General features: G+C 66.6%; 1 protein-coding gene across 1 annotated transcript in view; it reads right to left on the bottom strand.

The window, feature by feature from the left end:
- The window catches only part of RXRA (retinoid X receptor alpha), a 60,084-nt gene extending 41,533 nt beyond the window's left edge, over positions 1-18,551 (bottom strand). Inside the window, exon 1 of the mRNA XM_058672936.1 lies at positions 18,329-18,551. Within this exon, the coding sequence (XP_058528919.1) occupies positions 18,329-18,356 (28 nt within the window). The 5' untranslated portion in view covers positions 18,357-18,551. The remainder of the gene's footprint in view (positions 1-18,328) is intronic.
- Between the last annotated feature and the right edge of the window lie 5,797 nt (positions 18,552-24,348).

The raw sequence follows: 24,348 nt of genomic DNA on the forward strand, positions 1-24,348 counted from the left end.
AGTCAAGCCAGGGACAGACATGGCCTCATGCAACATGAGTAGGAAGAGCGACGCGAGGTGAGCTGCTGGCATGAGGACAGCGTCACCCGCACCTTGCCCATCCATTCCCCCTGCAGTCCTCACAATCCATGATCGGCAGCCAGCCGGAGAGCCCCACTTGCTCAGCTGTCCCACCCTGACCTCAGTGGCCCACAGCCCACCCCAGGCACCCCAGCTTCTGGCCTGTGAGACAGCATGTGTGCCCTGCTGCCCGTGGAGTCCAGCTCAGCCCAGGCTGGGGCTCCCCAAGCCCCGCGAGCAGCCTGGCAGGTTGCTGGCTCCCCACACAGTCGAATGCTCAGGCACTCTCCTGCTCGGGTCCTCCCCTCAAACACAGCAGGCCGGCTGCTGCAGCATGTCCTGCCCGTGAGTGGGGCCCAGCATCCGCCAGAGGCTCGGCCACTCCAGCCATGCCCCACTGGGACCTGAGGAAGCTTTCGGCTCCGCCCGCAGCAAGCCCCAGACCCAGAGACTTCATCCGACAATGCCCGTGGCTGTGGACATGCGTGCACACACTTGCCAGCCGGGTCCCCTCTGTCCAGCGGGCTGGCCCAGGGCCTCCTACAACCAATGGCAGTCAGAAATTCCACCTGCAGGTGGGCTGGTGGGGGCGGGAGTAACAGCCCTGCTTGCCCATTTAGGAAAACTACCTCGCGAGCTGAGCTGGCAGTCGGGGGTCAGCCCTGGCTGCTCTCCAAACAACAACTCTGGTGTTTTCCTTGTGCTTCAGAGTCCCAGCTGGGGGGTCCCCCCCCACTGCAGAGGGGACCCTGCTGCCCACAGCCCCAACACCCGGGGGTGTGGCCAAGGTGGCACCCAGAGGCGGGGCGGAGCACCTCCAAGGGGGAAGGCTGCAGCCCAAGCCAGCCGGGCACTGGCTACACACAGCCCCACCAAAGGAAAACAAACACCAGACCCCGCGGGCGACAGAGGCCGGGAGGTCCCTCGGCTGCAGGACTTGCTGCCTGCCAGAGGCTGCTCCACCCGCTGGCAGCCTTGCCAGGCTCCGTGCTGCCCATCTGGGGGCTTGCCATGAGGTTCTCACTCTCCGGCAGGAAGGAAGTGTGGCCCCTCCATGTCCCTTCAGGGTCCCCCGAGGCCCCTGCACAGCCTTTCTCAGCACCCCGCTAGCTCCCGGGAGCCCCCCCTCAGGTTTCCACACATCCGTCGGAGCCCCCCTGGGGCCAACCCCCTGCGGGACCCCCCCTCCTATGACTCAGTCACTGCACCCATGCCCTCGGCAGGCCCCTGAATGTCCACTGGGCCCCCTGGCCCTCCCAGCCCAGGCACACATGCATAGAGCACACACACAACAATCCCCAGCCCGGGCAGAGCTGCCGCATGGCACAGCCCCCGTGTCACTCACCTCTCAGAGACAGTTAAAAACTTGCTCACGGGCACGGACTCATGATCGCACCCCGGCTTCCCTGAGGACCACACGATGGCTGTCACACGACCATGTCACTCGAACACTGCACAGCTCCATCAAGAAAACACTCCAACCGGCCCCGTCTCCGCCCCCCTTCAATTTTTAATCCTGCTGAAATATTCACAGGCCGAGAGCAGGCTGTGTGTCCCAAGGTGCGGGGTCCCTGCCTCTCCCAGAGCGGGGAAGGCTCCACGTCTGGGGGATGGGGCCCTCGGGGGAGAGCCCAGAGATATGAGGACCCTGCCTATTCTGCGAACCCCTGCCCCAGCTCAGCTGGAGGGTCAGGTCAGCCCCAAGCTCCTGTCTGAGAACCCCAGGACATACGTGGGGGTCGGCTGGGACCCCTGAGGCCGGTGCAGGCTCAGACAGGGAAGTCCGGGGGGACACTGAGGCACTGCTGACCACAACGCTCTACGCCAACGCCCCCGGCTCAGCGCACCACCCATACCCAGAAGCAGACGACAGGGACATAAAGCCAAGAGGGAGTGACGGTCCCAGCAGGGGCCGGGCCAGCTTCCACCTTCAGTGCACACCCCACACAGGCAGTGAGGGCAGAGCCCACCTCCTTCCAGGCTCCCCGGGGAGCAGCCTGGTCCAGCAGGCCCTGCTGTGCAGGTGTAAGCAGGTCAGAGCCCACCAAGGCGCCAGAGCAGCAGCAGCCACCCATGGGACCCCAACCACCGACAGGCCGGAGCGGGAGGGACTCGCTGGGGCACATCCTGCCGTGGGGGTCTGACACTGCCCAGCCGCCCAGCCAGCTCGGCCAAGCCGTTCAATCACAGGCTGTGGCCAGCACAGCGTCTCCCGACAAGCAGGCAGATGCGCCAGGCTGGCCATCTGGTGGCGTGCCCTCCCTGACCCAGGCCTGGGCAGACACTAAGCAGCAGTATGTGCTGGCAGTCCCAGCAGCGCCTGCACAGAGGAACCGCCCGGGGCCGCATATCTCCCTCCACCCACCCAAGCCAGCCTCCCCAGCAGGTGCACCGGCCGGCAAACAGACCTGAAGACCCCAACCGCTGCCCGTGTCCAGCCAATACCCACGCAGCACCCATGTGCACACACGCTGCCGCACACCAGCACCCAGGGCACAGTGCCCCTCTCATCACACCCGCCAGCTTCCCATCCAGGCTCAGCTCACACAACGGCACCCATTGGCCTCCCAGCCCCAACCCGACCCCGTCTGTCCCCCTGGGTCCCTCTGAGGACGTCTGCCCACCACCACACAGCCCTGCCCTACCCAGAGCTGCAGACCCCACAGGGCTCCGGGCATTGAGCGGGGCTCAGGGGGTGAGGGAGAGAGGACCTGGGGACTGCCTGGCCACACCCCTCAATGGGCCCCAGCGGGGCTGGCAGCACGCCCACCAGGAGCCCTGACACCCTCCTTGCCGGCACTGCCCATCATCACCTTCATCGCCGGTGACAGAACTAGGTCTCAACAGCCCGCCCCCCTGGCGGAGCCGCCCCGCCCGCTGGCAGGGTGCCAGCTTCCACCAGCACAGCACGCAGCTGGTATTCGCAGAGAGGCCGGGGTGGCCTGCCCGCTCCCCGGGGAACATCCCGGTAGGCTGCATCCTGCAGGCACCGTGAGGCTCACACCCAGAGGTCATCCGACACCTCTGACCAAGCCTGACAGGAAAGGCCACAGCACGCCAGACCCCGAGCAGGAGGCGCAGGCCAGGGTGTGCCAGGCAGCCGCTGCCCCTCCATCTCAGCGGACACCCAGTGGCTATGGGGACAGGGCAGAACCTGAACAAGACGGCCTCTGCCCAGGCCACCTCCATCCCCACAGGTCAACAGTCCACGCATGACCAGCCTTGTACCTGCGGCAGGGCCCAGCAGCCCTCCAGGGTCACAGGAAGTGACACGACCCTCCCTCCACCACACCCCACAACCCCGAAGCCTGCTGCACACTCCTGGTTGTCACACTCCGGGCCATGCTGCCGAAATACTGCACCTGGAACCTTCTAAGCAAGCTCTGGCCACAGACCCTGAAGTCCTAAGCCTCGGCACCAGCAGCCACTGCCCGTCCAGCCCCAAGCAGCCTTGCCCGGCCTGGCCAGCATACTCCCACTCCGGGTCCCAGCTCCTGGTTCCCCAGACCCCAATGAGGCTCGAGGCTTCAACCAAAACCCAGATCCACCTGCTGTCCCCATGGCCAAGGGCTGTCCCTCAGCCCTGGTCTCACCAGCAGCCAGCACCTGCCAGGGCGCCCCCCCACACACACACAGCCACAGTCCTCCCCTGGGGGCTGCCCAGCACCACCAGCACTGGGCACTCGGGTCCTGCTGCACCTGGCTGGGCCTGCCACGTGTCACAGCACGCTGCGACACTCTACCCCAGCTCTGCGCAGGTCACTGCAGGGGCCCTCTACACACGTGCTGCCCCCAGGGTTCTCCCATGCTGGAAGGTTCTCCCACACCCACAACTCAGCTTGCACATCATACAAGGAAGCCAGCCCTGCCCACTGTGGCTCACGGCCCAGCCACGTACCTGGGACTGTGCCGTCATCAAGCCGGGCCTCAGGTCCTCCTAGCCCAGCCAGGCCACCCAAGGCCCCTCCCGGGCACACACCCGGACGCCCCAGCTCCCCATCCGGATGGAGGGGTGTGGAGCCTGTCCCTAGCGGAGGAGCAGAGACAAAGACGGCTAGCCACCGCACCCGCCATCCATCTCGGTCAGCGCCGTGCCGGCTGAGCTGTCCACCCGGCCATTTACATTTTTATTAAATCACACGAGAAAATTAGAAACATGATTACATGCCTCGACGCCGTAACCCTTTCCCTGCCCTATCTCTCACGGCAACCCCATGTCATCCCCGCACGGGCACCAGGTTCCCATACCCGCTCCCACCCACCCAGGGAGATGCGCCCCTCCCCAAGCCCATCCAGCCCTGCCTCAGGCACCCCCATCTCCGGCCTCAGCGTTCTCCTCTGTGAGATGGGAAAGGTGAGGGATGGGAGGGCCTTGGCCGAGCTCCGCGGCCCCTCCTCCACCTCTCTCTGTCCATGCATTGCTGCCTCAGTACCCAAGCCCAAAGGAACCTCCTGGGCTCCAACTCCCCAACATGGGCTCAGCCCCTGGGTGCACCCCCACGTCACCCACTACACTCCCAGAGCCCCAGGCCCCGGGCCCATGAGCAGACCAGGAACAAAGCCACTCCCCGGGCGTGCCGGCTGCTCAGAAGGGACAAACAGGTCAAGCAGGTGGCAGTGCCCAGTTGGAGCAAGGTCACTGCCACCAGTGGCCACAGGGAGGCCTCTTGTGGGGGTGACAGCCAAGTGAGAACCGAAGAGGCAGCGGCCCGAGGAACAAGGCCACAACACAAAAGCATGCAGGGGAGGGGGCGGCCGGTACAGAGCCAGGCCAGGGAGCTAGGCCCAGTCCCCACACGGGGGAGCGGGTAGGGGCGGTGCACGGGTGCCAGGGCCTGAGCTGCCACCCCACCTCCCTGATCGTGGAGGCAATGGGGGTGGGGCCAGCCACAGATGACGAGGAGGCCTGGTGTTCTCCTGCGGGGGGCTCTCTGTGGTCCCTGACACCCCAGCCCTTGGTGCTGAGAGCCACCCTGCCTCCCCTTCCCGGATGCTGTCCCCCACTTGGACACAGCCCCTGCAAGACAGACACACGCACACGTCGGGACCGGAGCTGTGGCCTAGCACAATAAGTTGTTCCCTGCAATGCTGACACCCCACATGGGCGCTGGTTCTAGTCCCGGCTGCTGCACTTCCAGTCCACCTGGGAAAAGCAACAGAAGACGGCCCCAGTGCTTGGGGTCTGCACCCACTGGGAAACCCGGAAGAAGCTCTGGGCTCCTGCCTTCAGCCTGCTGTTGCAGCGCTCTGGGGAGTGAACCAGAGGATGGAAGATGCCTCTCTCTCTAACTCCACCTTGCAAGTTAATGAAAACAGACACACACGTACCAAGCACCTGGACCCCCAAAGGAAGAACCAAGGAGGGCTTCCCATAGGAGGAGGCAGCACCATCACTGCCTGGCCTGCTGCGGGCGGGAGTTGACCCAGATTCTGCGGTGACCGACGGGCATGAGCAGCTTCCCTCGTGCCTCACACACTGACGGCGGCCAGGCCAGGGAGAGCCTCCAGCTGCAGCCTGGCGTCCAGCCGGGCTCAGCCCGCTGCACAAATGCCCCAGCAGACTGCAGGCAGGTGGCTGGGCCACGGTCACCCAGCAGAAGGCCAGGCCAGGCCCCCAGGGATGGACTGTCATTGTGGTCCCTGCTCATCCACCAGACACCCCACCAACAGCAGCCAGAGGTGGGGAAGGAGCAGGATAAGTCCCCAGGGCACGTGCACCCTCAGCTGCCCTCCTGAGGGAGCCGGCACCCACAGTGGCCAGGCAGAAACCCGCGGGCGCTGCCCCGCCCCGGCACGTCCACTCCCACCTGCTTACCTCCCATCGGGGTCCTGGCAGAGCAGGCGCTGCCAGGCTGGCTGGATCTGCCGTCCATGTAGCAGGTCTAGCCATGGGGTGCTGACCCTGGCTCTCTCCCGACCATGCAGCCCAGAGTCCACTCTGGGGGCTTCCGGCTCCAGCCCAGCTCCTCACCCTCTGCCCAACACTGCCATGGGCCTCGACACATGTCACTGAGGTTGGCATGGGCTCCGGGGCATCTCACTGTTGCCACTGGCGTGATGGGACAGGAGGCACACAGACATGGATGCTGCCGGGGAATCAAACCTGGGAGGGTCTCCTGTAGGAAGCGGCACAGGGTTCTGGGGCCCAGAGGTAGAGCAAGGCTATCCCAGGACCACAGAGCTAGAACCCAAGGAGCCCCAAAGCAGTGCACAGGGAGCAGTGGGGGAGTGGGGTCCCCAGGAGCCAGCCCCCAGGTTCCCTGGCCCCACCCCATGCAGGAACTGTGTTCTGACACAGCCTGTTAGGTACAGCTGTGCTGAAATATCCCTGTGTCCCCCACTCAACGGCTGCTGAGTCAGGACCCAGGATGGGGTACGGAGCCTGAGGTGCGCACCCACTCTGCCCTCCAGCCAGGGCACACACATCGCCCCTCACCTCCCCCACAGGGCCAGGCCTGCGGGGGTGGGGGCAGAGGAGGAAGCAGCAGGCAGGTACAAAGGCTGAGTGGTGAGAACCACACGGCACAACCCCCAGGGACCTCGGGCCAAGCCCAGCACTGCTGGGCCCCCGTCAGGATGGCTACCGGGCTGTGCCCACCTCTCTGAGGCTGCGAGGGGCAGTGAGGGGGCAGTCCAGGCCAGCACCCAGATGGTGGGTACTGGGACTAGAACACGGTTTCCCACAACCATGGAAGGCTGAAGGGGAGGCAGGGGGGAGCCTGGGGCCGCCTGGGGCTGCAGGGGAATCAACCTGACTCCTCACCCCAAAGGACAAGGCACTTATGCCCCTCAAGCCCGTGGTGAACACAGCACCCAGGCTCCCATCCTGGCCTGGGAAATCCTGGGGGCCCCCGGATGGTTCCGGAACCAGCTGCCCCTGAAACTGCCTGGGACACACTTCCTCCCAGGGCCCACAGGAAGGGCCGCCTCCCACCCAATGCACGACTTGATGGGCAGTCCCTCCCCGGCCCCCCAGGTACCCCACAAGTGACTTTTCAGCCCTCGGGGAAGGGCTGAGGTCCAGGGGCTCCCAGCCACAGCCCCACAGGAACCGCAGTAAAATGACCTCTCAGGACTGGTGAGAGACGCACGCGGCCTTGGGGTCCCCTTCCCACCTCCCCCAGGCCAAGCGTCCTGGCCCAGGATGGCCCCACATGCCTGGAAGGTCATAGGATCTAGTTTCCTGACTTCACCGCCACACTGGGCACCACCAATGCCCACGCCTCCATATCGCTCACATGGGGGTGGGGACAAGAGCCCCCAGATCACTCTACACAGGCCAGCACACGGGAGGGAGCTTCTCACAGCCACCAGCACCGTGGCCGGGCTCCACTCTCCCCAGGGTCTGCCCAGCCAGGCCCGGCAGACACACTGAGGGTTTATTTACCCAAAGTCCACCGTGGCCCCTGCCCAGGGCACACACACCCCCTCGGCCAGGGGAGGGAGGGAGGGGAGACTGGTTCACCTCCTGGCATGGCCCTTCCAGGGCAGGACCCTGAGGACAGTATGTCGGGGAGAGGAAAGGATGAGCCCAGGCGCTGCTTAAACTGTGCTCCGTGCTGCCCCCCACCCCGTCTCACACACGCACATGTGTGTGCACACACCATGCACACCCACGCATGTGCACACATGCACACACTCGGCTTCTCAGAGGTCCCGGGCCTGGGCCCAAGGGCGGGGCTCCTCCAGCTCCAGAGTTGCTAAAAAGAGCCAACAGGGAAGTAAAAATAGGAAACAAACAGAAAATCACTCCAGGCAGCGCTGGCTGCTGGTGTAGGAAGCAGGGCGGGCTGCGCTCCAGGCACCCCCACCTCCGTGTGCCCACCAACACTGCGCGGGAACCAGGAGCTGCAGCCCCTCCGGCCTCAGCCTCCCACCGTGGGCACAGGGCAAGGCCCACTCCTGGTGAGCAGGTATGTGGGGTGCACGCAGCCCAGAGCACCCCTCCCACAGCCCTGCATGGCTGGGGCTGCCACCCAGGCCCGTGCCCACTGCCTTCGCACGGCCCCTCCACTTCCAGGCTTGGCCTGACAGGCGTGGAGCAGCCACGGAGCAGCCACGGAGCAGCCACGGAGCAGCCTGTCCCCACCGGCTGGCCACACAGCTCTCAAACCTGCACTTCCTCGCCCACACAATGCGCGGAAGCGTCCTTTCCTATCCCTTCCTCAGGAGCCTGTCCGGGTTCTAGTCGGCCTCGTTTGCGCTCCAGACCCTGGCTCAGCCTGGCTAGGTCTCCTGGGAGCACAGACCCCCACAGCAGACAGACCCCTTGCTCTTGGTGCCAAAACATACACCAGCCAGGGGTCCTGGGGGCAGGCCACATCCAAGCTGCCAGTCCGCCCACAAGAGTGTGGGGCTCCAGGTCAAGACATCGCTCGACACTCCTGCACGCTGGCCTGTCCTGGGCACCTGCCGGGAGGGAACGGGGCTGTGGCGGTTGATTAGCAATGCCTGCCACAGCCCAGGCTGGCGGCATTGGGGTGTGAGCCAGGAACCCCGATGTCCCTCCCTCCCTCCCCAACACCCAAAACACTCCTGGCCCCCAGCACTGACATCACAGTGTGACCCAGTGCCCCCAGCCCCAAGCCACTCTCCCCACTCTCCCCACTCTCCACAGCTCCCTGGCCTGTCACAGGCTCCACACCTGCCACGGGGACCCTGCACAGCTCCTCGTAACACCACCTGCCCCTGACCTGCTGGAGCGCTGCCCCCCCGACACACACGGGGCTGGGCCTGCCCGAGTGACCACACTGCTCCCACGGTCAGGTTGCCACCCTGCAGGGTCCTGGGCTAATGGCGGAGCCAGGCTCAGACTCAGACCCAAAGGGGACAGGCACGTGCAGCAAGGCTCATGGTGGAGAAATACGGGCTCCCACGGGGACCGAGTGCACACACACGCACTCCGGCTCAGAGCCCTGGCCACCGGCACACACCTGCCGTCACCTTCAGTGCACGTGGCTCTGGCTCCAGGGGCCCTGGTGGGCAGAGGGCAGCACAGTTAGGAAAGGCCAGTGTGGCCCTGACAGCCAGGCAGCGAGCAGGAGGGCAGCACGAACTCTCCACCATGTGCCCGTGGCCAGACAGCGCCCGCACACAAGGCATGGAGGGGGCCAGGTGCTGGGGCCGACCCCAGGCGAGTGGCTCTTCCCGCTCTGCCCAGATACCGGGCACCAGCCAGGTGCCCACGACGAGGGCCGCCACGCAGGCCAGCAGCCACAGACGACAGTGGTGACAACAATCACCCGTTGTTCTCAGACCTGAGGGACAGGGAGGCGAGCAGCAAGAGAGACGCAGGCTGGGCGCTGGCCAAGCAGGGCAGAAGGGCCAGCAGCGGCGGGAGGCAGGGGCGGGTTACCGCCGGAGCCTTGGTGACCTTCAAGCTCAGGGGGTCGCCCTGGGCCCCCAAGCCCCTGCCCGAACCTGCCGTGTCACAGGCCTGTGTCCAGGAGCCTGAGCAGTACGGAGTGGCTTCAAAGGAGAGGCTGGTGGGCACAGGCAGCCCGACAGGGAGTGTCCCAGCATATCAGCCTCACTCTGTGGGCGACCTGCTGCCCAGCACAGAGACACAATCAGGCGTCCACAAGCAAATATGTTAGGAACCCTGGACTGTGGGCCAACAGGCTGTGGCCACCAGATGCGCCCGGGCACGGCCTGTCCAGAGGGCCGCAGCCACCAGCGGCTGTCACCTCACTGGTGACCCAGTGACCTGAAAGCTGTGGCCCTGTAGGGACCCACAGCACACACAAACTGCACTCCAAGACCAGACAGCCCGGGCGAGCTGGCCAGCAGAAACAGGCTAAGCTACAGTGAGCAGCACACTCACACCCTGCTACCAGCCTCCCCAGGTACAGCTGTTCCCGTGGCCACACAGGGTCGAGCAGAGTGCCGTGGGCAGGGAAGGATTCCCACGTCCCAGGAACCCCCTCTCCCACCAGGTCAGCTGCTGGCGGGGATCCAGAACATGCCACTTCCGGCTCAGCGTCCCAGCCGTACAGGGAGGACGTTACTTCCGGGGAAATCCCTTGTCGGCTTGCCAGGATCCTTCCCTGCTCCAGGGCCCAGGACAGTGGGCAAGCCGGAAGGCTCCCCCGGACCCTGGACAGCCCCAAGCCACAAGAGGGGCAGGGATGGGGGCCCCAGCAGCCAGGGCCAGGGCTGCCTCCCACAGGATTGGTCAGGGTGCATGTCACAGGCTCCTCCACCCTCCACACCCCATGATCCTCTCCAGCGTGGCAACGGCTCAGTCCCCACCCCCACGGCCTGGCCAGGTGTCCCCTCCACGGCCACACAAACAGCTCCCCTCTTCCTCCAGGCACTGAGCCCCAAACTCCCCAGGGGCTTCCAGGTGGCCTCACACACTCCAGGCTGTCAGCCTAGCCCCCACCCCACCCCGGGGCACCCTGGCCCCTCCACCTCAGACTCCACGCCCAGAACCCAGGCCCCTGCAGCTGCTCCGCCCTGGCCTCCTAGGCAGGTCCTGTGCTCTGACCCCACCTCTCGCCCTTTGCCCCGCTTTCCTGCTGGCCGGGACCCCGCAGGTATGGGACCCTGTAGCCGCCTGCGGCAGGCCTGCAGCCAGTGGGCTTGAACGAGTTCTCAAGCTGCCTTTCCCTCTGCACCCAAGTCCAGCATGCGACAGTCACTTAGGCTACAGCCAGGGACCCCACGAGGGGCTAGGGACCAGAACCCCCAAGGGGGGACACTGATGGGTCCCACAGGGCAGGGAGCTGCAGGGACCAAGGCTCTTAGGGCATAGCGAAGACCAAGCGTGACTTCTCCAGACCAACGCCTGTGCGTCCCTCGTGACCCGTGCGGAAGGCCCAGCCCCTGCCCACCAGGGTGACCTCTGCTTCCGCCATGTCCTCCCGCCAGTCTAGCCCGACCGGGACAGGAAGGCCGCCTCCAACAGCCCCAGCTACAAGCTCACCCACCCCCACGCTGAAGCCTACAATCAGTCCCACTTAGCCGATAAGAAAACCAAGGCCTGGTCTGGGATCACCCACGGGAAGTGGCAAACCTGGGGACCACCCTGGCCACCTGCAGGGCAGGGACTGGCTGGGCTCCACCTCCCTGGGCCAGCAGAAACCAGATCGGACAGATGGACAGGCCGCGGCAGGTGGCAGCTCGTGCAGGTCCTCCCAGCTGGGAAGGAGCCAGGGCCTGTGGGGGTGGGCAGAGGGCACAGCTCCTCGTGCTGCACCCCAGAATCTATGTCCAGGGAAGCCCAGGTTATGGCTGCCAGCAGGTGGCAGAGCCCAGCAGGAGGGGCTAGCCCAAGGGAACCCCAGAGCTCTGAGCCTGGCGCCCGTCTAGTCCCACTCCCGTAACTGGCACCAGGCCCAGACACACAGCAGGACTGCCCCGCCCTGCTGAAGTCAGCCAGAGACCCCCACATACACAGCAAGACTCCCTCCCCTCGGAGTTGACCAGAGACCCCTAGAGGCAGGGAGTCTGTGCCACCGGGAAGACTTCCACACCCATGCTCCCAGGGCTGAGCTCAGGCCCAGCTCTCTGACCCGGCGAGAGCCGACTGGCCCAGCAGACGCCACCGGGCCTGTGTAGCACCTGGAGTGGTGGGAGCAGGCGGGAGCCAGCAGCCCCTCGGGGAGTGGGGGGCAGACCCCGGGTCTCGGGACCACCTGCCTAGCTCCACCTTGCCCGGCACCCTCCTGGCAGCGTGTCAACAAGGAGCGGGGCACTGAGACAGGAAGTGAATGTCGCACCCCAAGGCCCGGCTCCGGAGGACCCACCGGGGCAGGCGCATGTAGGTGCCCTGCCCTTTGGCCCAGAGTGACTGGAAGGGCCACTCCCCCGCCCAGCCTTGCCCCTGCGGCCAGCCCACAGAGGTCTGGCACCCAATGACTGCGGCCCCAGCCGCCCCGCCCTCACCTCGACCTTGATCTGGGGCTGAAAGTCCAGCAGCAGGGGTGCGGTGGGGTCGGCACCATCACCTCCCGTGGACTCTGTCCCAGTCGAAGCTGTTTTCCTGGGTGCCGAGGGGACAACACAAGCCCAACGCTCAAGCAGGGGAACACCCAGGGCAGCCCCCGGCAGGGATCCCTCCCCCCCAGGACGGGCCACTTGTCCCAGGAGCTGGCACCCCCAGCTGGTGACAGCACAGAGAGTGGGGAGGGACAGCGTGGGTCACGCTCCACACTAGAGCTTTCTGGGTGCCTGGCGGAAGGACAAGGGATGCCTAGCTAACCCAGGCTCAGCCAGCATGGGGACGGAAATAGCTCACGGCATGGGAGGCCCAGACCAGCTGACCGCAGCCACCACCCACCCAACTGGAGGAGACGCTTCTGATACCCTCCGAGGAGGACCCTGCTGCCCCCGTGGTAGGGCCACAACTCCCTGGAGAAGGTCTCCCAACTCCTCCTCATGCTTCAAAACCCAAGTGCAGCCTCACCTCCTCCACGAAGCTCCCCTGACTGCCCCAGGCCTAACGAGGGAGAGCAGCCCAGGGCCAGGCGGTGAGCGAACCAGAGGGGCCAGAGCTGTCCTGAGCTCACTTCACCTGCCCGCTGAGCGTGCAAGATGCCACCACCTGGAGGGGCGTGGCGGCCCCAAGCCACCCTGAGGGATACAGGTCAGGGGCCAAGCATGACCCACACCACAGTGGACAACCAGCTGCACACCCCGGGGCTCGCCTCTGCCAAGGAGCCTGAGCCTCCCCCATCCTCCTGGCCTGGGCCTGTCCCTACAGACAGCTGCCCACAGCCTCTGCTCCGGGAACGTTCATTGGCTACAGGGGTGCCCACTGTGGCCAACCCAGGGGACAGGGCCTGGGCACCGCCTGCCGACCCCTGGGTGCACCTCCATGGCACAGCCCCCAGTGCTGGGTGCTCCCTTCAGGAGCCCTTGAAGCTGAGCCTGTGCCCGCCACACCAGGGCCAAAGCCCCCACAGGGCACAGTCACCCCACAGCCCCCCACCCCTGAGGAAAGCGAGCACCATGGGGGCGGGCAGAGGACACGCAGAGGTGATGGGAAGGGGGGTGTTTGCACCTGGATCCGCCCTGCATACATGAGGGGCTGCAGGGAGGGGGCTGGAGGTGGGAAGAGGGTGCTTCAGGCAGGGGCGTTCAGGAGGGGCCTGGGAGGACCTGGTGTGCAGACACCTGGGCCGTGGCCACCTGACCTCTGCCCCGGGCCAGCTCGGACACTTAAGCTAAATTGGCCAATTACGGGATACTTAGATCCCTGCCCCGGGCTTCCCAGCCTCCCTCCGTTCTGGGCGGCAGCTCCAGGAAGCCTGTTGAATCAGTAACCTCATTACAGCCCCGCTCCAACCCGGGCTGGCTTTGAACTCCGCGGGGCTTATCCACGCCACTGGAGGATTTACACACAGCCTGGCCCCGGCCCAACTGCCCGCCCCTCCCCGCCCAGCCCTGACTGGCGGGGAGCCTGAGCCAGTGCCCTGGGGCGCAGCCAGGGAAACTGAGGCCCACATCTCACGCAGGGCCTTCGTGTATCCCATTCCCGGGCACAGACCACTTGCGCTGGCTCCAAGGCCAATCCCAGGGACAGTGGCAGACGTCTCAAGCAGGGAGTGCCGAGTCCCCACCACGGCCCTCGGGGACCCTGTCCTGCGTCCACGCCGTACGGCTGCCCCCGCAGTACTCAGGGGCCTGAGCTGGACCTTCCAACGGCTGCTCCGTTCTGCCACCCGCCCTCACTGACCTGAGGACCCTCCCCAACACACACAGAGGAGACGCCACAACTCCCAGGCCTTGAGACACCTTGGTTAACGGCAGGGCAGGCATCGTGAACCGGCACAGGCCGAGGGAGCAAAGGTCACACAGGCCTGTGCCCGCCACGGCACCAGCTGAGCCTCCAGCCAGCGGAGAGGTGGGGACCCCCAGGGCAGCCCAGGACCACCCGGCAGGGGCCCCTGGAGGCCTAACTCCAGCCAGGAAGGTCACCGGGCCCCCAGCCTCCTCTCGCACAACTCACCCCGCTCCTCACCCGCAGGACCCAGCAGGACCCCGCAGGATCCCCCAAGGGCAGCATGCTCGAGGGCACACAGAGGGCCCGTGGGGACCATAAGCGCCAGGGCTCAGGTCAAGTGTGATTATGTGTGTGTGTGTGTGTGTGCACTTGCGAGTTACAGAGAGGGTGTGAGGTGTGTCTGTGTGTGTGTTTGTGTGTCAGTATACAAATGTGCTGAGGACACGGTGTGGCTTGTGGCCACATATGTGTGCGCTTGTGGCCACGTGTATGCGTGTGTGCTGAGGACACGGTGTGGCTCATGGCCATGTGTGTGTGTGCTGAGGACACGGTGTGGCTCGTGGCCACGTGTGCATGCATACACAAGTGTGTGATGAGGACAGGGCAGCGTCCCTGCCCTGGAGACCACGTGCGGCAGACCCTGCCAGTGCCCCCGGGTCCCTCAGCAGCCACACAGCCCTGCCCAGGTCAAGGGAGGCCGCAGCTGACCAGACTCGGGCCCCTCGCCCAGCCCATGGCTCCATGCTCTGGCAGGCCCCTGTCCCAGCCAAGGCAGACCCTAAGTGAGGAGCGCGGGGTCTCCCCTCCGCAGACAAGCTACAGCTCCAGTGTCAGGGGCCAGGCTGATCCAGTGGGACCACAGCCCTCGTTGGTGTCAACGCAGCAGGACCCAGACCCCAGCAGGCAGGGAACAGGAGCATCTGGGGGTGGGCAGAGCACCTGTGCCCCTCCCCAGCCTGTGAAATCAGCTGGGCATCATGGGAAGGCACTGCTCAGGGCAGAAGGCAAGTCTGCAGTACCCCACAGCACCCACTGGAGGGGCCCATGGGCAAGCTCGCTGGGCAGGGCAGAGGTCCACGGGCAGCAGGGAGAGAGGCAGGGGCTCCCCTCCTCCGCCAGCCCCCAGGCCCGCCTCGCCCAACCGCACCCATGCCGAGCAGGCATGCACGAGACGGGCCCGCAGTGGCACGGGGCCTCCCTCTCCTGTCATGCCGGCCGGTCTGCTGCTCCCTGCCTCATTTCACACTCGCTCAGCTGCTAAAGCCGACGACCGCTTCCCAACATTACTGCGCAGTCTGCCCGCGTGCGAGGCGCTGGGGTGCAACCGCGCAGAGCAGCCCACACCGGGCGCGGGTGGGCGTGTGCCCTGCTCACCCGCTCACTGTCTCCCGGAGCTCCAGGGAGAGTCCATGTGGTGGCCAGGCTGGCCCCGGGCCCCTCTCGGTGTACAGTGACGTGCCCTGTCCAGGCCTGCTGCGCCCGCGGCCCACGGCAACACCAGTGACCGTGCCTGCTTCGTGGCCTCCTTCCCAGAGGCCCAGAGGCCCCGACCCCTGCCCTCACACCCCGCAAGGGGCTGCCGGAAACACGCCACGCACGGACAGTGAGGGTCGCCCATCCCACCGACTGCTCGAGGGGCCCCTGGCCTGTCAGAGTAGGAGAGGGCAAGGGACAGAGGCGGGCAAAGGGACAGCACAGGAAGGAGGGTCTGGAAGACGTCTCCCCTCCCCAGACAACAGCCGCCCCTAGACGCCCCAGACCCTGGCCCCACACTTGGTCCGGCCCCCGGAACAGCTCAGCTCCCACCTCCAAGCTGGGAAGACAAACCAGCCCAGCACGGGAGGGAAGAAGGGGCAGGCCTCGGCTTGCAGCGACGGCGCCCGGCTGCGAGCCAGCCAGCAGGCCCCATGCCCAGGCTTACAGGCACAGCTGAGCCAGGCCCAGGACCCCCGAGCTCCAGGGGCCAGGCCTTGCTTAGCATGCAGGCCCCAGCCCTGAGACACTCAGAGGGGCTGATACCCCACATGCCCCAGGGAAGGCAACTCCCCGACTGTGTCCCCCAGCTCTGGGTGGACACCTCTGACTTCCCGACATGCCACCTTGTCCACCCCCACCTCTGCAACCATCAGGAGCCCTCCTAGAGCTGCACCCCTCCAGGGGCTCCATCTCAGACCAGGGAACCACGGCCACGCCACGATGTCCTCCATGGCTCCTAAAGGACGGAGCCAGCTGGAAGTGCTGACAGAGCCGGTAGCCGGCCCACGTGATCGGTGCCGCGGGCTCCACTCTGCACCCACAGCCCGGGGGCCTGGGGCCGCCACATGCCAGGACAGGGACGCAGGGGTCCCCCGCTCCCTGCCCCGACTCAGGGCACAGGGCTCAGGGCTGTGTGCTCGGGCCCACGCGTGGCAGCTGGCTGTAGAAAGGCATGCTGGCCGGTCAGCAGGCAAGCAAGGCCATGGACACGGCCACGATCAGTCTGGCATCTGAGGGCCGTTTTTCCTGCCCTGACACTTTCCCAGTCAACAAACACAAACCCTCCCAACTCCAGAGTTTATGAAAACAAACACCCCCAGCAGCCCCCCGCAGTCAGCCGGGGAGCTGCCTGGCCAGGCCCGGCCTCAGTGACGCCACGTGACCCTGTTATTTCGGGAGGCTTGTGTTCTATTTTGGGTCCTGAGGGCCCTGAGGTTCCCAGAAGCCCCCCGTTCTCGGAGCTCCCTGCGTGCCCACCTCCCCAGGGCGGTCAGGCAGCCAGGGCTCCGCTCCCGGCCGCCCTGGCAACCCACAGGGTCTGGCGTGGCCCGAGACCTTCGGACCAGAGACTCAGCATGCAGCCCGCGGCCTGCCAGGCCCTTCTCTCCCCCACAGGCACGGGAGCCAGGCCAGCTCTGGGCAGCGGGGCCGGGGCTGCCCCAGGCGGGCCTCTCAGCGGCATTTCTCCCAGTGCTCCGGGCCAGGCGGCTCCCTGGCCCACCACGCCTGGTGGCACTGGGCACCAGAGGGGCAGCCACACCTTCGCAGTGGCTCCAGGACTGATCCGGAGGCCAGCAGGGCCCAGGACGGCAAGCCAGGCCCTCGGACACTCACCCCCCACGAGGGATTAGGCACTGTTGACAAAAGAGCTTAGGCAAGTAGCCGCTTAAATGGACCTTCAACTGCGCTGGACGCCAGAGCCGGTCAGAAGCTTAGGAAAAAAAAATCGCATGTCATGAGAACTTGGGCCTCTTCCCCACAACTCAGGGCAGGGGCTGCCAGGGTGGCCAGGCCTGCTGATCCAGCCTGTCCTGCCCAGACTCTGGGGGGCGCAAGCCTGGACACCCCCAAACCTGCCCTCCACACCAGCTCCCAGCACCAGCCCATTCCCTCCCGGGTGGTCAAGCACCACAGCTGGTGCTCAGGGTGTCACTGGGGCCAGGACCCTCGGGGACAGCCTGGCTGGGTGCGTGCATCGTGCCCATGGAAGCCACAACGTCAGCACTGTCCACCCCACACCCCATGCACGCTCTGCAAGCTCAAAGTGGTGGCCCACCTGGAGACAGGACCCCCAGAGTTACTTAACACCTGGGACCCCTCAAACTTCAAAGTTCCCCTCCCAAACCTCTCCCTCCCTGGAGCTCCCCTCAGGGTGTACCCTGGCTGCAGGGGGTGCAGAGGCCAGGAGGGGTCCCTGGGGGCTCCCCTCACACTTGGCTGTTTCCATTTCCATCCCGCACAAATTCTTCACCCAGGCCTGACAGCCTGGCCACCGCCCCAAACAGCAGATCACCATCCTGCCCCAGCGCATTTATAAAGTCTCCTTCCTGGGTACCCATGGGTGCCCAGGCCCTGTGGAGCCGCAGGGGGGTGGGGGCGGCAGAGCCTCCTCCGCCTCCTCCTCCTCCTGGCTAGGTCCGGGCCTGGAGTTGGCGGGCAGTCCAGGACCGGGAGCGGCGGGCAGTCCAGGGCCCGGAGCTGCGAGCAGGATGGCCGGCCGTGGGAGGACAGGAGACCCGAGCTGTCCTCCGCCTCCTCCTCGCCGGCGCAGGGCCAGGCCCGGACAGGCAGGGACCGAGATGGGAGGGTGCCCGAGTGAGGGCCCCCCGCTCGCTCCCGGGAAGGGGCCTGCCCAGCGGGGCCGAGGTGACCCGCCCGGCTCGGGGCCCGGCCCGATTCCTCCGGGCCGGCCGCGCACAGGCCACCCGCGGCCCGGCGCGCCGGCCCCGTCCCAATGCCAGGGAGGCCGGCCGGCCGCACAAGTTGCTCCTCCCGCTCGACCCGGTTCTGCGCCCGCAAGGAGCGGTGGAGAGGAGAGGGGCTTGGCGGGGACCCTCGCGCGCACCGCCCTGGCCCCCCAACACCCCGTCCGCCGGGCCGGTGGAGGGGAGGAGGAAAAGTTGCCGCGGGCCCACCCCGGCCCGGCGCCCCAACTCTCAGCGCGAGCGGGTGGGGAGCCCACCACCCCCACCCCCTCCCCGCTGCGCGCCCCCGCCCGCCGCCCAGCCCGGCCCTGGCCCCGGCCGCGGCCCCCCGTCGGCCCCGCGCGGCGCGAGCACTCACCGAGCGGCAGGAAATGTTTGGTGTCCATGTCTGCGACTAACTCATGCCCAGCCGCGGCGGGTGGCGGCGGGTGGCGGCGGCCCGGGCAGCCGGCCGGGGCCCGGGCGCGGGGAGCCGGCGGCGGCGGCGGCGCGCGGAGGCCGCGACGCGGCGAGTTGTTGCAAAAGTCGGGCAACAATGTAAACTACTTGTGCGTGTGTGTGTGTGTGTGTGTGTGTGTGTGTGCGCGCGCGCGCGCGCGCGCCCGGCCGCCCGCGCGCGCCCCCGCCGCGCGTGCCCGCGGCGCTGCAGCGGGGGGAGCGGCGGGGGGCCCGCGACGGGCGCGGACTGGGCGCAACGCCGCCGCCCGCGCCCCGGGTCCCGCGCCCTGCGCCCTGCGCCTCGGCCCTGCGCCCTGCTCCCCGGCCCTGCGTGCCCCGGCCCCGCGCCCGCTCGCTCGCTCCTCGGCTCGCTCCCCGGCTCCTCAGCTCCACCGCCGAGTTGCGAGCGCTGCGCAAACTTGCAAGTTTGCGTCCGCCAGGGGTTCCCGGGAGCCGCGAGCAGGCGGCGTGGGAGGAGCGCGGGGCGGGGGCGAGCGCGCGGGGGCGGGCGCAGAATTCCCTCCCCGCCTGCCAAAAAAAAAAAAAAACCGCACGGCCGGCGCGGGCGGAGGCGGAGGGGCGCGGGGCCCCGGAGTCCGGCGGCCGCCGCCGGGCCATTGTCTGCGGCGGCCGCACAAAGGCACCGGCCGGGGTGCGGGCTGCGGCGTTCCCCGGGATGCTCTTGCCCGGCTCCCGCTCCGACGCCAGCCGCGACCCCTGCCCGGAGGCCCGGGAGCGCCTCCCGGGGCGGGGGCGGTGGACGCCGCCTGGCCCGCGGCTGTTTTTAATCCCCGGAGCCGGCTCCTGCGCAGGTTTCTCAATTCGTGATTTGGTTTGTTTAAAAACGAAAGGAAGTGCTGCCCGGGTCCCGGGGTGGCCGGAGTTGGGGCCGGGCACCAGCGCCCTGCGCGCCTCCACGCCAGGGGCGCGTGCTTGGTGCCGGGCCCTGGCTGGGGGGGGGGGGGGTGGCTCCTGCCCGGCTGGGGCTCTGTGGGCGGGCTGCGGGGCCCTGGTCACCCAGGGCTGGCGGCTGGCGGGCTGCCCCGCAGAGAGAGAGAGAGAAGGGCGGCCTGGGTGACCTCGTTCTGGCCTTCACTTTGCGTCTCTGGGAAATGGGCCAGTCGCAGCACCATGAACCAGAGGTCCCCAAGCCCGAGGCCTGCACCCGGCTAGAAGGCAGGAGGTGCCCCTGGCGCAGGCCAGGCCGGGCGGTGGCCCAGGGTGGACAGCTCTGCCTGCCTCTCCCCCCTTCTGCCATTTCCTCATCCCTTCCCATGAGCCGCCCCTCCCCAGCCAGGCCCGTGTCCAGCAGCCTGTTTAATTGGAACATTGTCTGTTCTCTGTCACAACAGGCACTGCCCGTCTCCCAGGCTGTGGCCCTTCATTCTGTCCTTGTCCCGGACACGTTTCCTCACGTGGGCCTGGGTCCCACGGCTGGAGCCCGCCTCAGCCATCCCAGCTCTGACCGGCACACCTGGCCCTGAAGAGAGGCGACTGAGACCAGGGTGGCCGGGAAGCCGCCTCCAAGTACGCATCACCCTGCTCCCTGTGGGCCCGGAGCCACCAGCCTTGCGGGCATGTACAGCCGTGGCCCTGCCCGAGGGTCTCGGGGCAGAGGGGGCTGTGTGAGCTTAGAGGGAACCCCCTGAGTTGGGGGGGGGGCGTGTGAGGCAGCAGGCGCTGGGGAGGAAGGGCTCAGCAAAAGGGACATGGCTCCACCAGGAAATGTTGCTGGGGGAGGGACCTTGCACCCCGGAGCTCCCCTGGCAAACCCCCAAGTGGTGTGGGCAGAGGCCGCAGCTGCGAAGACCTAAAGGCTGCCTCCCAGGGAGGGCAGTGGGGTGCGGTGGTGGCCTCCCCTCCTGCAGCCTCGCCCCTGGCCCAGGAGTCTTGGGAACTGCTGCAGGAGCCCTGCCTTGCAGCCGGCTGGGAGAGGGCTGGACCGCTGGCTTTGCGGCCTCCCGTCCGGTCCCCTCGGCCGGGGACTCCCGGGCCTGGCTGCCGGCTCAGAACCGCCAGGTTGGAGCCACCATGGAAAAACACCACCCCCACCCCGCCGCTGCTCCCTGGCCAAGAATATTTTTGTAGTAATATCCGACCATTTACCCGCGGGCCATGAGAGGGTTCTGTGTCTTGGTTTTGGTTTAGGGCTTTTTTTTGAAGTCCCTGAAGGGTGCTTTTTAAGGTACTCTGGCCTGCACACGCCTGCCTCGGCTCCGTCTCTCCAGCCGGGCCTGCCTGTGCGCAAGGCCGGGCACCTGAGGCCGCTGGACCTTGGCTGTGCATGTGCCCCAAGGCAGGAACTCCAGGGCTGGGGACCACATGGCCCCCTCGCCAGGTAGACTGGAGAGGGGGAGGCGCTTAGCCACTGCCAGCCAGGCCAGCGGCCAGGCCAGGTGGGCCTGGGACGGGACCTAAGGTCCAGCACTCGTCTCCCTCCATGCACCATCGTCAGGGGCAGGACAGGAACCTGCACACCTACACTCGGAGGGAGAGCCGGCATCCACGGCCTGATGTGAGGTGTGCAGACAGCCCCGTGCTGACCAGGGAAGGGAGCGGGCCCCCCAAAACGCCGGCAGTGGATCCTGCTTGCCAAACCCCAGGGAGCTGTGTGGGGGCTTGGATCAACCCAGCTGCCTGGAGGAAGGAGCTGTGGGCCCTGTGCAAATACCTGGGCCACTTGGAGTCCAGGCAGAGTACACGGGCTGACAAGGGCATGCCCAGTCTACTGTGCACAGCCCTGAGAGGTGCCAGTTCCCCCACTTCACAGCTGGGAACATCGAGGCCGACAGCCCCTCCATGACTGACTCCCACTCACTGAGGTTGGAGGCCATGAGGCCACCTTGCTCTCCCACCTCCTGTGAGCTGCCCCACTCCCCGGGCCGGGAGGGCAGGGGCGCCTGGTCTGAGCAGAACTCCAAGAGAAAGGGGTGCAGACTTGGAACGCAGCGTGCTGGGGCACAGGGAAGGCGGATGCTGGAGGCGGCTCTGCCACCTACCCTCACTCAGTCCTCGGACAGGCCCTCCCTGGACCTCAGTCCTTGCGTCCAAGCAGTGGGAGACAAGAACCACTCGGTGGCTGGCTGGGAAGGGGAGGGGGCCCAGCCTGCAGGTCCCAATGCAACCCCGCCTGGCTCAGGCTGGCAGGCAGGTCCTCCCTGGCTTCCTTCTGCCAGGCCCCGCAGACGCCGCCCCTCGAGTGAGAAGAGAGTTTTCTCAGGGGCATTTATGATCGACAATCACGTTGTAAATCTCTGTTCACATGTGTGAACGTAAGGGGTGGGTGAATATGCAGCCCGAGCCCCCTGATGGGGCCCACCTGCCCATAAAGATAACAGGTGGTGATTCACGCTATTTATTTGACAGACGTGGTCTGAACCATCTTGGCCTGTGAGGTTAAGACTCTCCGGCGGCCTCAGCCCTCCGCTGCCATGCGGTCCCAGTCCGCTGTGGGTGGCCATGGTGGCAGCCGTTACCAATGGTGGCCCGAAGAGGGGCTGCCCGGCACTGAAGGATGGACTGAGGTCCCAGACTGTGCCCACCGCCTGCTCTGCTGTGTCCTCAGGGCAGAATGCAGCACAGTGCGGGCCACCTGCACAGCTGGGGCAGAGGTGTGCTGGCTCCCGGCGGGTGCCTGGCCTTCGCCTTGCATGTCCTGGAGGGCCTGTCTGGGCTACAGGCTGCATCTCAAGGGGGCCCAGGTCCACACGGGGAGTCTGCACGGTCATGTCGCTGATTGGCTCGTCCCCTCCCTGGGCTTTGCACACACGGGCAGCGCCCCTGCCCACCCAGACACTCCCAGCCAACACTCCACCCCCTCCCCTGCACCCCTTGCTCTCAGGATAAAGTCCACTCATTCAGGCAGCCCTCCCCAACTCTGCCTCCCGCCTACCCGCCCCGAGTCACTCCCTGCTGCCCGCACCCAGCCTGGCCCACAACCCAACCCCCAGCCAGCACCTGTGTCTGCCCCCACTGGCTGCTGCAGGCCGCGGGGAGCCCAGCTCCCAATGTGGCCCCAAAGCTGGGGACCCTCCCCTGCCACCACATGCCCCCCCCACCACCAACACACGCGAAGGACAGGCATACACACTGGTATTCACACTCATAGATACAGAGGCACACATGCTCCCAAATGCTCACACACAGGCAGGCCCACGGCACACAGAGAGGCAGGCACACACAGGCAGGCCCACGGCACACAGAGAGGCAGGCACACACAGGCAGGCCCACGAAGCCCAGGCCAGAGCTCCCTGTACCGGGCCCGTGGCAAGCAGCAAGTCCCTGGTAGGCCACGCAGGGGCGGGGGCTGGGACTGACTTTCCGCCATCGCTCAGCATCCTGGCTGAGATGGCTCCCTGGTGGGACAGACGCGGTGGCTCATCAGCTTCGGCCACTGCTTGGGGCCACACAGCCCACACTGGGCAGCTGACCCCTCTTGACGGTGCTGGAGGCAGCGCAGGGTGCTACCCTGCCACCCGTGTGGGACACCCAGTGGAGGGGCTCTGGGTGCCTGGCTTGGCCCCAGCCTGGCCTTGGCTGTGAGTGTCTGGGGAGGGAACCCATAGCTGGAAACTCTCTTTCTGTCTCTCGCTCTGGACTCCGGGAAGGTGTCAGCACACATTTCTGGAGTACAGGTCCAACCCTCGCCACACCCCTGGGGGGGACGCCATCCTCAGGGGGTGCAAGGTTTCCTGGGTCGCCCCCACCCACAGTGGAGGCTTCCCTTGGGCAGTGACGCCCCAGCCACAGGCTCCCGCGTTTCTCATGTGGGCCGTACCTGCCGGAGGCGGTGCCTCTGCCTGCCAGGTGGTGTGCCTGGCTGTGGGGGTTGCATCCCCACCAGGGCCATTCGGGAGAGGCGCAGGTAGAGACACAAACGGCTCAGCCTCGACATCCCCATACTCTGCCCACCCAAGGGGGTGAGGTGGAGGGTGCCCACTGTAGAGGAGGACTTCCTGGAGACCCCAAAGTCTGCAGGTAGGCTATGCCCCTCCCAGGTAGGTCATGCCGGTGCCCCAGGAATCACTGCTCCTGAAGCAGGGAGGCTCCCCCGCACAGGCCCCTATCTCCCAGGACTTCAACAAGACCTCTGGGGAGCCATGAGAAAGAGACCAAAGGCCCCGCACTGCCCCTTGAAGACCCCATCCCATCCTGCCGCTCCCCTTGGGCCTCTGGGGCAGCGGCTTGCCTGGGAGGCATTTGGATCTGGGAAAAAAGTGGGGAGGTTCACTGTCATTTCGCATTTCCCAGGCCGACGGCACCAGCACAGCCACGGTGAAGCCAGGCAGGGGCTGGCTGGAGCCGCAGGAACCATTCGCATCATGGCCACTTCGGCCCGGGGCTCTGTGTCCACCCCACAGGGCGACCTGTGGCCCTCACAGATGGAGGCATGAGACGATGGCCTGCGTTGAGCAGATACCACACAGACGCCAGCCCCCAGGACTGCCAGGCCTGGCAGGGGAAACAGCTCTGCCCCGCAGCCCACAGGTGTCCACCAGCGTGGCCCAGCATGACTAAGCTCAACCCAGACGTCCCCGGGCGCTGGGGCTCCTCGGTGGGCAGCGGGAGCTGAGCTGGGCCCGGCAGGCCTTGGGACCCGCCGCGCTGGAACATGAACGCCAGGGCCCAGCACTGCAACGCAGCAGGCCAAGGCTCCTCCTGGGCAGATTCTCCAGATAGAAAACACCGGGGGTCCCTTCCGTGTCATCTGCCTCAAGCTGAGTTCGGTGCGGTCACCAGAGCCTGCCTGGCCCCTGGGGAGGTCTCGGCTTCTGAGACCTGGGGCCTGCGTGCAGAGCCGGGCCCTCAGGACTGGGGCCCCGGGGGAGCAGGAAGCTTGGCAAGCTGTGCCATTGTCCACGCCACTCAGACGGGGAGGGCGCAAGTCATGGCTTCCTGAGGGCAGAGGGTGTGGCCACAGCTACCCTGAGGACCCAGGAA

The sequence above is a fragment of the Ochotona princeps genome, chromosome 14 (genome assembly GCF_030435755.1).
Source record: "Ochotona princeps isolate mOchPri1 chromosome 14, mOchPri1.hap1, whole genome shotgun sequence".
In the NCBI taxonomy this organism is placed as follows: Eukaryota; Metazoa; Chordata; class Mammalia; order Lagomorpha; family Ochotonidae; genus Ochotona; species Ochotona princeps.